Source organism: Chelmon rostratus, chromosome 7 (assembly GCF_017976325.1).
Source record: "Chelmon rostratus isolate fCheRos1 chromosome 7, fCheRos1.pri, whole genome shotgun sequence".
NCBI classification, from domain to species: Eukaryota; Metazoa; Chordata; class Actinopteri; order Chaetodontiformes; family Chaetodontidae; genus Chelmon; species Chelmon rostratus.
This window is the reverse complement of record NC_055664.1, coordinates 4,154,100-4,169,178: the sequence shown is the minus strand read 5'-3', so window position 1 is coordinate 4,169,178 and position 15,079 is coordinate 4,154,100. Positions and strand designations below refer to the sequence as shown.

The 15,079-nt window shown below is 45.1% G+C and overlaps 1 protein-coding gene across 9 annotated transcripts in view; it reads left to right on the top strand.

Annotated features, from left to right (window-relative positions):
• The window catches only part of phldb1b (pleckstrin homology-like domain, family B, member 1b), a 107,772-nt gene that overhangs the window by 79,657 nt on the left and 13,036 nt on the right, over positions 1-15,079 (top strand). For 4 of the 9 annotated variants that reach the window (XM_041940746.1, XM_041940749.1, XM_041940745.1 and 1 more), the window contains 10 exons: positions 600-917; positions 2,425-2,571; positions 2,856-2,993; positions 4,776-4,904; positions 7,372-7,527; positions 7,987-8,097; positions 8,190-8,279; positions 13,423-13,539; positions 13,633-13,735; positions 14,776-14,820. In XM_041940746.1, coding sequence (XP_041796680.1) covers positions 600-917; positions 2,425-2,571; positions 2,856-2,993; positions 4,776-4,904; positions 7,372-7,527; positions 7,987-8,097; positions 8,190-8,279; positions 13,423-13,539; positions 13,633-13,735; positions 14,776-14,820 — 1,354 coding nt within the window. The remainder of the gene's footprint in view (positions 1-599; positions 918-2,424; positions 2,572-2,855; positions 2,994-4,775; positions 4,905-7,371; positions 7,528-7,986; positions 8,098-8,189; positions 8,280-13,422; positions 13,540-13,632; positions 13,736-14,775; positions 14,821-15,079) is intronic. The other 5 variants (XM_041940748.1, XM_041940752.1, XM_041940750.1 and 2 more) reach the window with 5 other exon arrangements.

The following is a 15,079-nucleotide window of genomic DNA, read 5'->3' as shown; positions in this document are numbered from 1 at the left end:
CAATACCATCAGTGGATATCTGTTTCAGGGAAAATATCACCTCCCAGTAACTAGAATACTGTGTGGTAGAATTTCTCTAGAAGTTGGTAGATGATAGGAGTCTCATCTCTTCTCAGTTTGGCTAGGTTACTGGAATTCAGCTCAGATAGAACACTCTGGGACATGGCAGGTGTACTTTTTGCATTCTCAGTGAGCTAGCTTGTTTTATATATTTCATATTTCAGTGTTCTCAGTGACAGTATCGGCATCAGGCCATCTTCAGATTGTTATCAACCCCAGCAGCCAGCACACAGACAGGAAATTAGGCAGCAGGGACATACTCCTGACCGTGGCTGGATGTAATCTGATGTGGCCTTACATTAATATATCACATATAAAGCTAATATTTGCCCTTTATTAAAAAGTTCATACAACTTGTCAGCAAGATTTGTACTTTTTTCGTTTGGGTATCTTAGCAGCCTTTGAGTCCCCTCACATACAGTTTTAGACCCAAACTCTGTTGCTACATATAAGACGTCAAAGGGAAGAGGTGAAGAAAGAGAGAGCTATCGAACCCTACACTGATGTCCCTCTCTGGTTGTGTCTGTATTTTTCCACAGGAGAGACAGCGACTAGAGACCATCCTGAACCTCTGTGCTGAATACAACAAAGGAGAGAGCACCGGCCTGGAGCCCCTGGGCTCAGGGAGGACAGGCTTCCCTGGGGGTCTGACAGATGGCCTGGGGCGGAGGCCGTCCATGGAGAATGTCCTCGGGGGGACGCCGTCCTCGGCCTCGCTCCGTCTGCTGCAGAGACAGAGAGAGAGCGACGAGGAGAACCTGAAGGAGGAGTGTAGTAGTACTGAGAGCACCCATCAGGAGGTGAGGACATCTCCTGCTCCCAGCACAGCATCAGCACTGCACAATGGAGACAGACAGGTCAGAGGGGATGCTTATTTCCCGACAAAGACGCTCTCTGCATGCCACAGTGGAACCAACATGTGCAAGCGATGTGCTTGGCTTTGCTAAACCGGGGGCTCTTTAAGTCAGATTCAGGGGATTCCACGGGGTCCTTTACCAGAATGAGTTTGGTAGTCATCACCCATAGCACAACCTTACACCTGAACATACTGTACACTTCATATACTTGGTGAAATCTTATGATGAGGGAATGCCCGCTCCATAGCTTTATGTTTGTACAAAACATTCTTCCCAAGATCTCTTTGACAGAACAATCAACAAAGGATCAACACAGATTTTTTCACATTTCATTAAGGTACCCAGCTGTTTAGGCTCCTAGCTGTTTTTACCACCAACTGCAGAACTGTTTGGACTTAATACATTACACACTGTCACCGTCTGAGGGCTCCCCTGTTAGTAGCTTCACCAGCGGGATCTTAAAGTGCCCTCTTCTCTCACGCTGTAGCTCTTTCAAGTCACGAAGAACAAATGAATACGCAGAGTGACTCCTTACATCATCTGCTTTCACTCATTTATAGACTTTCAAACAGTACAGACTCTTGACATAAAATCCTATCCAACTGGGTGATGTTTGAAGATATACGTGCTTGTTCAGAGTTGCTGTTATTGTTTAGAATATTGTTTCACATGGCTGCATGTGATGTGAACATCATGCATGTAATGTAATGTTGAACTCATATGTCTGATATGTCAGTGACCCTGCATGACCATAAAAACAAGAAGCATGAGTGGTGAAGACGAAGGCGTACAGTGTCTGAAGTGGTGGAATAATGTCTGTAGGTAGTCTGAAAAGAGTGGCTAAAACATTAAGGTGCATGACTCGACAGTGCATTTACAGTCCTGTTAATATTTCCTGCATTTGTGGGAAAAGTGTGCAGAAGTATACGTCAGCTGCACGCAGAGCTCCACTCTCTCCACCTCTCTCTCTTTTTAAATTCCCGTTTAGCGGCTTCTTGGGCTGTTTGCGGGAGGGCTGCAGGCTGCATTTTAGCTTCTGTTTTCACATGAGCTCCTGCATGATTCTCATTTACAATCTGTTCCCTCCTTTCTTCTGCCTCTCTCTGTGACAAGAAGGGGTTTGTTAATGCCAACATTTCTGGATTTAAGCTGCCAATAGACTCGCCTTTATTGTGCCATTATCCAGTCCTTTCGAAGTCATTTTCAGTCATTTTCGTAGCAAAAGAGAGTTTTGTTTCTGCTTGGCTGGAAAATCCACTGAAGCTGCATTTAGACCTGTGACACTAGTGACTCCCCTGTGAACCACAGAACACTGAAAACATAATAACAGTAATCATAAAATCATTCATGAATACTTATCACAGTGCAGCAGGCCTTCTTAGATTTTATTAATGTACGGCCCGTTACAGCAGGCTGATACAGTGTCTGAAGTGAAATGAAAGGTTGAAACATCTGTCCCTCCCTTCCTACCCTGTAGCCTCACCTCCTATGTTCTCCGTCCCTGCAGCATGAGGACTCATCCGGTTCAGGCAGCGCAGGCCGTCTGGAGCTGGGTTACCTGGAAGACGAGCGGGTTCGCGTTCTTGCTCGCATCGATGAGCTTAAAACCCGGCTGATGGAGCTGGAGCAGCAGCTACAGGAGTCCAAACAAGAGGTAGAGTACAGGAAGGGGATGCTAATGGAATATAATTTGACTTCAGTTTAAGCCCAGCCTAGACTGGAGGAAAACATCTACGAAAACAGTATGTTTTTACTAAACTAAAGCTTTAATATAGAAGAGACCAAGTGTCCACAGCTGCAGTTGAAGCGGAACAGAGTTCATGGTCACAGCATCATTACTATGTGGTCCTGTTCCTCCGAGGAGGCCTGAAGCTCAGGCTGATGTTAGTCCCGATGCAGCGGTGACACTGCGTGACTCTGTCTGCTCCACGCTTCCAGGCGGAGATGGAGCGCGCCTTGCTGCAGGGCGAGAGGCAGGCGGAGCTCGACCAGATAGAGGCCGAAACGGACATCATCGCTCAGCTGCAGCACAAGGTGGACGAGCTGGAGAGCGCCATCCAGAGGGAGAAGGATAAGGTACAGACAGCGGCGGATAAGCTCACATTTGAAATGCTTTATCCGAATCCAGCAAGTTTACAGGATTCAGATATTTGCTGAGGTTATGTACATTTTTTGACACTTAGGAAAGAGAGAAAACACACACATACACTCACTGCCTGTGCTTTTCCAGTCTCCTAAACTGTCCTCTCTCATCTCGTACATTCCCTGCCGGTTCATCACTGTCGGTGTCCTCACATGAGTCAGCATTCCTGTCTGTGCCGGCGTCTTTGACTTGTAGAACTGAATGTATTGCACAGACAGAATTTGAAACCACTTTAAGGGCACAATAAAGGTTTGGATTTAGCTACTTGGGTATTCTCTCGTGCATGTTTCCACCTTAGCAGCTCGCTCTCATGTTTTCTCCTTAGCTGGACTCCGCTGACTAACGATGTCCATTAACCCCTAATCCTTTCTCTGCTTCTTCAGCACTCACACTTCTCTGATCTCTGATCCACTGTGCCTGCCTGTGTCTTCACTGTCTGCATGACAGACTCTGTGGGCCAGAAAGCTGCCCTCCAACAGCTGTTTGGGCTCTCTAGTCTCTGGTTCTGTAGTGCACGGGTTCCTCAAGAGGCCTTTGGGTGTTCTGGTAGTGGACAGTTCAAAGTGCTAGCATGCTCTCTGTAGTGGTTTTATGTGGGTCCTTTTTACCTACACACACCACATGTTAACTGTAGCTATGAAGAACTGTTGGTTTTTAAAGGTTTTGTCTGTATCTTCAAACTGCCCCAGTGAGGGATCCACAGGGATCTCAGCAAAATGTAAACGTGTCATTCATGATTGTTTGAGTCAGTAAACCCCGATCGAAACCTTTGGTACGATACGCACTATGAATCTGTAAATCTCTCTTACGTGGGAATGTTTCTCATGAAATTGGCTCAGCATTTGACTTGGAAACCCCAGGAGTTAGTAAATTCTCCCTGAACCTGTGTTCTGCTCTTGACTAGAAGATTTTTGCCGTTATGGTATAAAAATGAATCAGCTTTGTCTCCTAGAGCTACTCAAAGCTTCACACGAGCTTCCTTTTGACTCTGAACCCTGCTTTTTACTTTAGATGTCAGTGCTGGTAGTCCTAAAAGACTTCAGCCTTTTCAGTTTTGCACATCAAAATGAAGACGTGTCAGGTGACACACTGGAGCCACACTAGCTCCAACACAGCCAGCAACAGCACAGTCAGTCGTTATTGATTGATTCCTGGCCCTGAAACTGGAGCCACGCCTGAGAGATATGAAGTTTCTGTAGTTTAATTGGAGCAGCTGAAACAGCGTCACCACTGTCAAATGAACATTGATGAGGATTATTACATGTGAGTTTCTGGGGCCAATAAATGTCAGGTAGATTTATGGGGCAATTTTCTCACAGGTTTATTGGTTCTTTCAGAATATTTACAGCCAGTAGTCATCAGTGACACACAGAGTGATTTTAGCAGCTCCTTAGATGTCACTCACAGCCATTATGTAAATGTAAATGAACTGAATTGTTTTAGGAAAACGTGAGAGTTGGAATGAGCTTCTCTGGCTATTTTAAGACCATGAGCGGTGTGTGAATGCCACACTGCCAGTGGTAACATCCCGACAATTCAGCACCTGCTTTCTGTGCCCTGCCAAGCCCTAAAAATCCGTTACGCCGTGTTTGTTGCTAACACCTTACGGCTTTTTTTTATTTGCATGGCGTGGATTTTGAGCAGTGTGTTTCTCTCTCTCTTTCTCTCCCCTCGTCCATCCATTCTGTGTGTGGGTGTGTGTTGTGTCTTTCTAGGAGAGGGCTAATGTTGAGGCAGAGCGCCGGGCCCTGCAGAGCCTCCAGGAGGGCTACGCTGAGTTGAAGAACCAGCTTCATAACTGTCCCGAGTCCCTGCGGGAACAGTTGCAGGAACAGCTCAAAAGGGTGGGTCGTCAATGAAACAGAAGCACATAGACCCCCCCCCCCCCCCCACCGACGGACTTCAGTTTGCAGTAGCATGCCCCTTTGAAACTATAAAACCTGAGCCAGTATCACCACACACACACACATCTACCCTGAAATCAGCCACCATCCACCCGCCCAGTTCCTTCTAGCCGGTGTGTTGGGCCTGGCTCACGGACGCAGTATTTGCTATTAAGCACCAATTTTAGATTTAGTTTGTTTTAAAAACATGTAGCATCTTTTTATCAAATTATGTCAAGTCCATAGTGTTTTCATCAGTAGAGACCACACACTGTATACTGCTTTAAAGAAGCAAACATGTAGTAGTTTTACATTTGATCACAATTGTGTTTAAGAGCTGAATCTGACTTTTTATTTTACTGTATAGATATATTACAGTGTGCCATTGGAATGTGTGATTTCTATGGAAACTGCTTTTAGATTTGCAGATTAAAAACCAAACCAAACTGCAGTAAATACACTCTGGTTTAATAATGTCTGGACATCTGCAGCTGCTGGACCATATGCATTTCAGAAAAGCTAATAAAAACCAAAATATCAGGTGAAAGCTAGCTGTGTGCCACAGTTAGCCTCAGCTAAAGCTAAACTTACAGTAACTTACTGATCCCCTGAAGCATTCCACATAATGAGACGGACATAATAACAGTTGCACAATTCAATCGATGGAGAATAAAACCCCTTCTAAAGGTAGCTCGTTCAGCAGATCTCAGGAGCTGCAATCTTGTCTTTTTACTGCAATTCAGGGAATTTGGTGCAGTTAACCCACCTTTAAATGGAATAATCAAATGTATTAAATTGTGAATCAATTAATTATTTTGATTTCCACGGAAATATTAATAGTAGACAGGCTGACTTCTCTCTTCACACCTGTGGTTAGTGAACAGTTAGCTGGGCTTTAGTAGGGCAGTATGCACATGCCATCGCACACAGTGCTCCCACCTTTGACCCTTTAGCAGGGGCCCACTACATTAGGTTTACAGAAACACACACGTACACACACACTCCTCCACAGTCCTCTCAGTGCCCCTCACGGACAGCCTGTTACCACAAGCTGCAGGAATTTTCCCTCCTCCACATCACACCTACATGCTACTGAAACCCTCGGGTCAACACGGGAGCACACAAAAGGCTCCTGGTCAGTTCAGCTGCTGGCGATGCATTTCGGCCGAATGTGCGTCATGTGATCCGGCCGCGCTGCACTGCATGTGTGAATCTGATCTGCATCTCTTCTGTCACTTGTCATGGCTCGCATAAATTGTATAACTGCTCACTAATCAATTAACTTAGGCCTGACTAGATCATTCTCTGTCTTCCCTCGCTCTCATCCTGTCATGTAAATTAATGTTGTTGTTTGGTTTAGCACCTCGACAGAATAATTCTGACCAGTTAGAATAATTAGCGTAGGCAGCATTTATTTGTTGACAGTGATGCTCTGTTATTTTATTTCATTCGTTTGGCTCATATTCAGAGAGTACAAAGTAGAGCTTGACATATGAGTATATAACGAACAGGTTGGGACTTCAGGACCGGTCTGCAGAGCTGAAGAATACTTCAGTCTTAGCTGCTAAGTAGAATAACGTCTAAACATAGAACAAAAGTTTCTCCCCAAGTGCTTGACTTTTGTCTTATGTTTGATGTTTAGAGTTCTTTGTTCCCATTTTGACCACTTGCTAAGATGAGTCATTTTCATTTCAGACTGCAGTGTCAGTGTGAATTGATATTGCAGGCTGTCGGGTCCTTCACAAGTGCTACGAAGACTCTTAAGAGCCTTCAGACGAACGCTCATCTCCCTTCTGCTGCAGAAGTGCTGTAAAACTGAGCAGCTACACAGTGGCAGAGCAACAACAGCAAGGAAAATACCTGAGATAAACCTGGAATACACACTAGTTTATACATTTACACTGAAGCCAGCACTGTTCATACGGTTTTTCACATATTTTTCCACAAACTATTTGTACTATAACTTCATGAGTCAATATTATAGCTGTGCAGTAGCTGTAGATGTTTATTCTGTAGCAGTTTATGTAGAAGAGTAGAGTGCAAGTGATGGAGGAGACAATAAGTTAGATCTTCCTGTGCAAAGTAGTTATTTTAATGTAAACGACAGGTCTCACACACACACACACACACACACACACACACACACACACACCCGTGGCTGTGCTGCAGTAGAAGCATGTTCTTCATGGCTGTCTGCTTGACTTAGCACGGTGTGCTTTTAGTTCACCCCAAAAAGAGCTTCAGCCATGCTGGGAAAATGTTTTTAACTATTTCAAATGTCAAAGTCAAGGTGTCTTCGCTGTGCTGTCAGCAGCTACGCTAGTCTGACAATAGTGGATGGCTTTAAAACGAGCTGTGTGTAGTGTAATACGGCGTGTTTTTCTGTTCGTGATGTAACCGCTCGTGTTGTATGTGGGCACTCCATCAGGACGGAGAGGCACTGGAAGCAGGAACCAAAAAGTTTGAGGACCTGGAGTTTCAGCAGCTGGAGAGAGAAAGCAGCCTGGAGGAGGAAAGAGAAACCATCAGCCAGCAGCTGCTCCAGGAGAGAGCAGAGTACCACAGCAGTGTGGCCAAGAGGAAGGTGAGGAGACGCTGACAGCCTGTGGACCACCTGCAATACAACAGCATCCAGAGTATGCTTTAAACAGTATGGGCTTTTGGCGTAAGAGCTGAAGCAGCCAGTGGAAAATCTATCACAATGTACACTATGTGGAGCTTCCACAGTGCACTCACACAGCAGGCGGAGAGGAAGCAGCCAAACAAGCTTCAACCATCTGGAGGCAGTTTGCTCACGCTCTTTCTGCAGAGGCAACGTCAGCGCAGGAATTGAATATTTCTGTTCAACAATTCTATTATTTACACCAACAAAATGCCAGCACAGACATTTGGTGTTACCACATGGAGGTTTTAAAGTCTGTGCCTTCATTTTGCACTGCCACATGCTTCCACTCTGGTATTTAGAAAGTTGCGCAACACTTTAAATGCTTTATTGTCTTTGCTGGCGCTAAAGATTGAATCCTTTCTGTGTTGGCTCATTTAGGAGAAGGTGTCCGCTCTGGAGAACCAGGCCAGCCAGCTCGGCCTGCAGGCATCCCAGGAGTGTGAGCGTCTGGCCAAAGACAGGACCCTCACGCTGCAAATGCTCCAAAAGGTACATGCCAACCAGTTCACACTCACCCCACACAGATAATTGCAGTGATCTCAAAATGAGCAGTTTACAATGATCCTGATATTGTGTTCCAGGAGAAGGAGAGGCTGTCAGCCCTGGAGAAGAGATACCACAGCCTGACGGGGGGGAAGAGCTTCCCCAAGTCCTCCACTGCCATGAGAGAGGTGAGAGAGCCACTGAACCTCTCGTGTATGCACCGAACACTTCCACACTCAGAGCTCCTGGCCTGACAACAAAAGGGGAGCTTTGCTGACTCAGCTGATTCCCTGAGCTGCAGAGATGTGTCGGTGTATAATCTTGAATCTAACCGTTCAACACATCAGACTAATCGAAACATTTATGGCGGTTATGTGTTTATAGTGTGGAGTTGATGATCGGTGTGTCGAGCAAACTAATTGTACATTAGTGGACTATCTGAGTGCCGTTGGACAGCACTGTCTGAAGCTGTAACAGAGTTTGTGGAACTTGTATCTAGTGTCCCCTACGTTTTCTGTGGGCATTAAAAGCACTTATTCCTGAATTGTTAAAACAGGGAGCGCTCCACATCAGCGAGGCAGACCTGTTGTTGGAGGACGTCCACTCCTCCCAGCATTCCCTCTGTCGAGCCTCTCCTTCCTACTTACATCCCTCCCCTCCCTGTCAGTTGTACCCCAGCAGCCCTACGGAGGTAACCGCACTAACGATCCCCGCATGAAGCCCGCTGCTCCCCCATTGTACTGTTAGTGTCGTGGTCACACCTCTGCTCTAATTGCACCTGTGGCTTACTGTGCCTGGCTGGGTTGCTTCTTCCAATAGAACATAGTTCACAACAACTTTATTCAAAGCCGGCACAGTAGCTTTCAGTTCATGTTGGGTTTTGTCTGTTTTGGGCCCAGAGATGTAGTGGAAGCCACATAAAATCCCATGTCCTTTATGTGCACATGAGCAACCAGCGTCAATCAGAGCAACACAAGAGTGTAATGATAAATCAGTGCTTTTCAGAGGTTGTTTAAACCTCATGGTGATTATCAAGTAGAGGTCATCATCTTCTCATTTACCACTACATCACTGGTTGTTGTAACAGCCAACAAAAGGTACCTGTGCGCGACATCCTGTGTGTCAGCTGGTTGTGATGCTAAAGATGCACTCCCTGTCACTCGGTGTGTTCCTGTCTGTCCGTTGTCACGTGCACCGTGTAGCTATGACAACAGCACCTGGACAGCCAGGTTTCTTTTTTTCCTCAACACGTAACCTATGGGCCCTGTGCTTGTGTGTGTGTGTGTGTGTGTGTGTGTGTGTGTTTATGTGCTGTGCATAATAAGTACGGTACAGCATTGTCCTCACCGCTTCTCATCCTGTCTGACTGTTGTTGGCCGTTGGCTGTTGGCGCTCAGGAGTACATGAAGCTGTCGGATGTCTATAAGATGTACGGCAGCAGCGGCCACCACGAACGCAGCAAGCCCGCCTCTCACGGCCGCTCGTTTGCCGTAGATGCTGCATTAGCTGGCGCCTGTGAGGTACCATCACTTCCTGTCTGTCTCTGTCCTGATTCGTTACTGTCTTGCCTCTCACTTTGTGCTCCCCTCTCTCTCTCTCTCTCTCTCTCTCTCTCTCTCTCTCTCTCTCGCTCTCTCTCGCTCTCTCTCTCTCTCCATCCTTCCATTTTCATGTCATGTTGCTCCCTCTGCTGGTTTGCTGTTAATCAAACTGACTGCTGTTGGCTTTGTTCTCTGCTACTTGAGCCTGTGGTGGAAGCAGCTACCCTCCATCTGTAGCTGACCTGAGGATCTGTGATTGTCAGCAACACACAGGCTAACATTAGGGTTGGACTGATGAACGCAGGTCTGCTGTGATGTATTGATAACTGTAGTTAAACTGTAAAATAACTTGGGTATAATTAGATATTTTTATGTCAGTGTTAGTACAATGCCTGAGTTTTAATAATAGCAAAACAAGGTATTTTGGGGGCATTTTTCTGCCTGTATTTAATAGCAGAAAGTACAGATGTGACAGGAAATGAGGCGAGAAAAGAGCTGCAACAATGTGCTGATTGATTAGTTGTCAACTATTCAATTAATCAGCAACTATTTTAATTCGCGATTAATAGTTTGGAATATTTTTTTACATTTACATGATATTTTCCAGTTTATTTAGTCCTTTATGACAGTTAGTATTTTTGGGTTGGGGACGAAACACATTTGAGGATGATCAGTGTTGTTCAACATCTTCTGACATGCTAATGACAAAACAACTAATTGATTAGTGGAGAAAGGATGGCCAGATTAAAGAAAACAATCATTACTTGCATGTTATTCTACTGAAGGAACATGATGAGCAGAACTTTACACATGCTTCAGTATTTAATGTGTCTAAACACAGATCAGCCTTGACAGTGCCTAAATACGATACAGTCTAAAACAGGCATGTCAAACTGATTCCATAAGGAAGGAGGAGTACACCAGGCCAATCAATCAACATCAAGGGATCACTTAGTTATCAGCAGAGGACTGAGATCAGCTGATTAATTGATTCCAGCCTGGTGCGCTCCTCTTTGGTTGGAATGAAAACCTGCAGCCACACGGCTCTTTATGGTATAGTTTGACATGCCTGCTCTAAAATGACCAGATTTAAGATGAGGAAGTATCTGAGCAGGTTTTGATTGGCTCCTAGTGACAGAAACTAATAATAAAGACATGGAAAGTGACTTCAGCTTGTGTAGAGGATGCGTATTTTAATGGCAGCCTGCTGGGGGTGAATGATATGATCAGAGGCTCCGTGTATCAGTCAAACCCTAATGTGGAGTGTGTGAACTGTGTTGTCCTCCGCTGTGTGTTATAATGCACTCGGTGTTTCCTTTCAGACCCTCCCTCCCTCCCTCACACCTTCATGATGCAGAAGGTCACTAAGTGTACTTGATATGTCTCCCTCCTGCTGCTGACGTGTGTCTTCACTGCTGTCTGTCTTTCTCCTCCCCCTCTGTGTGTGTGTGTGTGATGCCTTTGGGAAGGAGTATGTGACAGTGGGCCAGTTGAATCAGATGTATGGGATGCCAAAGGTGGAGTCATCCCCTACCTCCCCGCTTCGCCAGCCCCTGCAGTCTGGAGCCGCAGACCCCGCCTTCTCCTGCCTCCCCTCTCCTCATGGCTCCTCCCTCTCTCTCTCTGTGGAGGTGTGTCCTGTTTCTACCTTCCTTTCTTCCTTCCCTCCTTCCTGTTTGGCTACATTTGTTAACTGGCTGTGAGCAGTTCAACCAAAAACTTGTTGTTTTTAATATAATGTCCATTAACAGCACACTAAAAATCAGTTTGAATAATCTTTCGTATTCCTATCGTCAGCCTATCACTTATAATTACAGCGCCCCCTTTGGGCCAATCAGTGTAGCTTTGAAAGGCAATAAAGGTGTGAGTGTTACATGTAACAGAGGAAAGAATGGCTCAATTCTACATTTGTTAAAAGTATAATTTGTCCATAAATTATGGCGTTTTTTTATACATGGAACTATATTTTATAAATATATTTTGGTGTTTTGGAGTCTTTTTCCAGGAGAGTAAACCAACACTAAAGGGGTGGACACACTGTACTGTTTCTTGCAGAAACACTGAGTGTATATTGCTTAAGGTGCTACAGGATAATACCAGACGTTTCCTGTCACTATTGAAGCCTGTGGAGACTCTGTGACCCTGTGATGTTGCTTTATTTGTCAGAGTCAGAGCTCCTGCTGTCTGTTGTACTGCAGGTTTGCCTCAAGTCACAGACTCCCATTGTTTCCAAAGAGTCATCAGAAGTGGCTCACAGTCATACTGCTGATTTCACTGACATGATCCATCACATTTGATATCATGTGTGTTGAAGTTTCCCCAAAACCAAATAAATCTAGTCATTCTCAGATGGTGTACATTCAAACCTGTAGAGATACTTTATGTATTAGGCTCCAAGGATCGCTGAAGTGAAGTAAAGCATAAAATGAGATGAAAACTTAAATGTTCTTGTGAGAAACTGGGTCATTGCAGCAGCAACATAGAATTAGAATAGAGACATGTAAAATAGGGATATAGCAGCTGGAGGGTAGAAAGCATAATGCAGCTGACAACAATAATGTGTTGAAGATATTTAAGAATCATTTTCAAAGTATAAAAATGGCATAATTAGAGCTTTTTAGGGTGTATAAAACAAGTGTTCCTACCTTTCTCCTACTGTCTTTGAATGCTTTCTAATCTCCACATGTCTTCTCTTTTTTTCTGTCTCTTCTCTCCTCCACCCTTCCTCCTGTCCTGCCTCTCTTCGCTGCTCCTCGGTGTGCTCTCCAGTACCAGTCTGAGGGCAGCAGGTCTCACCTGACCAAGCTAGATTTAGAGCAGTGGTACCAGGAGCTGATGGCTGGCTCCAGCCAGCTCTGTCCTCCCCCTCTGCCATCCAAGTCACTGTCAGGCCGCAGGCCTGTGCTGCAGGTAGAGGGCTTTTCTTCTTTCTCCTCATGTCTTCCCACTTATTCTCCTGCTGCCTGTGTGTGCTCTTATTCCTCTGCCAACCTTCAGCTTGCTGGATGTGTGCGTCAAAGGCTGTCTGTGTTAAATAACGCTGCGCTCACATCATATGGAAAAGACTGTCTTTTCCTCTTGAAAACTACTAGTTCACCATGCTTTGAGATGATGAATGACTCTGGATGAAAAAAAACTGTCATTAGGTATAGAGGGTGTCTCAGTTTCAGTGTGACAAATGAAAACAAAGCCCAGGACACAGCCGGCGCTGGAACTTTTGTTGTGAGTGGAAGTTCACCGTTTGCTTCGGTGTAAAACATGAAGTCAGTTTATGTGTGTTAACTCGGGGGAGTAATCGCCTCTAGCATCAGAAATCCACAAACTTCAATCACCACTTAAAGAAACTTAGAATGTGTGAACGCTTTCAAGTCGTTTCTTTGAACATGAAGTCATTCCACACAGATACTCTCATATTACATGAATGCAGCATTAACTAAAGTGGGCCTGATCAAAGAGCCGTTCAATGAAAGGGACTAGGCCGCTGTTCCAGGTGTGTGAGCGTGAGTGTGAGTGTGTGATACTGAAATGTAAACTGCTGATTGAACTTTGATTCATCAGTTGCAGCTTTTTATTTTAACAACATCAGTGTTCAGTAACACTCTCAGCACAGTGCTAATCATGCTTTTAACCACTGTTTTCCTGCAGGTGCTTGTAACTGATCCATGGTGGATTTCAGTTGTGCTTCTAACCTTGTTGTTAAACACTCCATTTGTCATCACATGGGGGTTTTGTACATGTGTCATCGGCACATACTGACTGCTTCGTGCTCGTTGTCTGCTTCCTCTGTCAGGTGTTCCGCTCTAAGCTGGACAGTGATCCAGGTCTGTCCCTTCATCAGCCTAAATCAGGCTCTGCATCCCCCCTGCAGCACGGAGCAGCGACGCTGGGACGCAACACAAGCTCAAAGGTGCACAGCTTGTTCCTTTTCAACTGCAGCTTCACATAAACCTGTTTCTGATGTTTATTCCTCACATCATGTCTCCTCCCTTTGACCCAGCAGAGCCCCCTGCTGGCAGCCAACAGCACTGGCAGCCTGCCCCGGAACCTGGCTGCAACCCTGCAGGACATTGAGACCAAGAGACTGCTCGCTCTGCAGCAGAAAGGTAACTGACCTGGTCGGCCCCTGAGCTTCACGTAACACAAAGCAACACTGCTGAACACAGAGCGTCTCACCATGCAGTGTTCATCAATCATCAGCTCATCATTCACTAACAACTAGCAGAACACTACATGGACGCGCCGCAACGTTTACTCATTAATGCTAGAAGATTTGTTGCAAATAAAAGCACAAGTCAGTCATCAATACATTGTGTTATTAGTGTTATACAGGTATTCATACATGAAATAAAAATACACTTTTCTGAGTCATCTCTCATCTTTCTCATCAGTGGTTCAGGACTGAAAAACAAATGGTTTTCTGCACAGTTTTCTACCTCTTCAAGCCTGTAAAACGTCTTTATTAGAGATATGTGTGGTTGCTGATGAATTGACAGAAGTGGACATTGTTTCATTCAGGGGATCACAAGCCAGAAAAGGTTCTGAAGAACTGATAGAGGCTGAACACAGGCTGAAATATGTAACTATTCCCAAGAGCTGAACAAATAATTCTTACAATAATAACAATAATACATTTTTATATAGCATAATTTAATGTAGCTTCCAGTGCGTTACACAAAAAAATAGGACAGAGAAAACAAAGAGAGTCTGCTAATTACTGAGAGTATGCAGGAATACTGGTTCGACTTTTGGAAAACTACAAGATAATAAACAAATTTCTTCCATTTTCTAGTAAACACCAGTAGACAGAGTGGTCATCAGTTAACAGACACTCAGCTGTAGTTGGTGATGCACACTCTCATTGACTTACTTGTAATGTTGTTCTGCTCTTCATCATGGAGCTGTGTGTGTGTGTGTGTGTGTGTGTGTGTGTTTTAGAGGGAGTTGTTCCTCATGCTGTAGTGTTGTTTGACTGAATGGATCGGAGGAAAGCAGTGTGGTGTTTTAGCTCAGCTGGCTGCCACACACAGGAGCTGGATTGGAAGCCTGAGTTAGTCTTATTTGTCAGCTTCATTCAGGTTTTCTTCATGTCTGTCTTTCTGTCTCTGTCTGTGGACTCGTGTCTTCCTGCCCTGCTGCACCACAGAGCCCCAGGCCTCCAGACAGAACACCATAGAGGGCAGCTCAGCAGGTAGACGGATCGCTGCATCCAGGAGTTGATGATTTCTTCTGTTTTCGTTATTTTGTCCAGCAGGATTCGTCCTGTTTGTTCATCCACTGAGCCTCTGTGCCTCACTGGCGGTGTCTGAAATGAACAGTCTCTCCTGCCAAGGGTCAACACAAAACCTGCAGAGAAGAAGCTCCCCTTCAAACGTCTCCCTGCCTGTTGAACCGCTGAGCAATGAGTAAACTCATGCATCGGTCCATCATTGAGATAATTCAGTTAACGT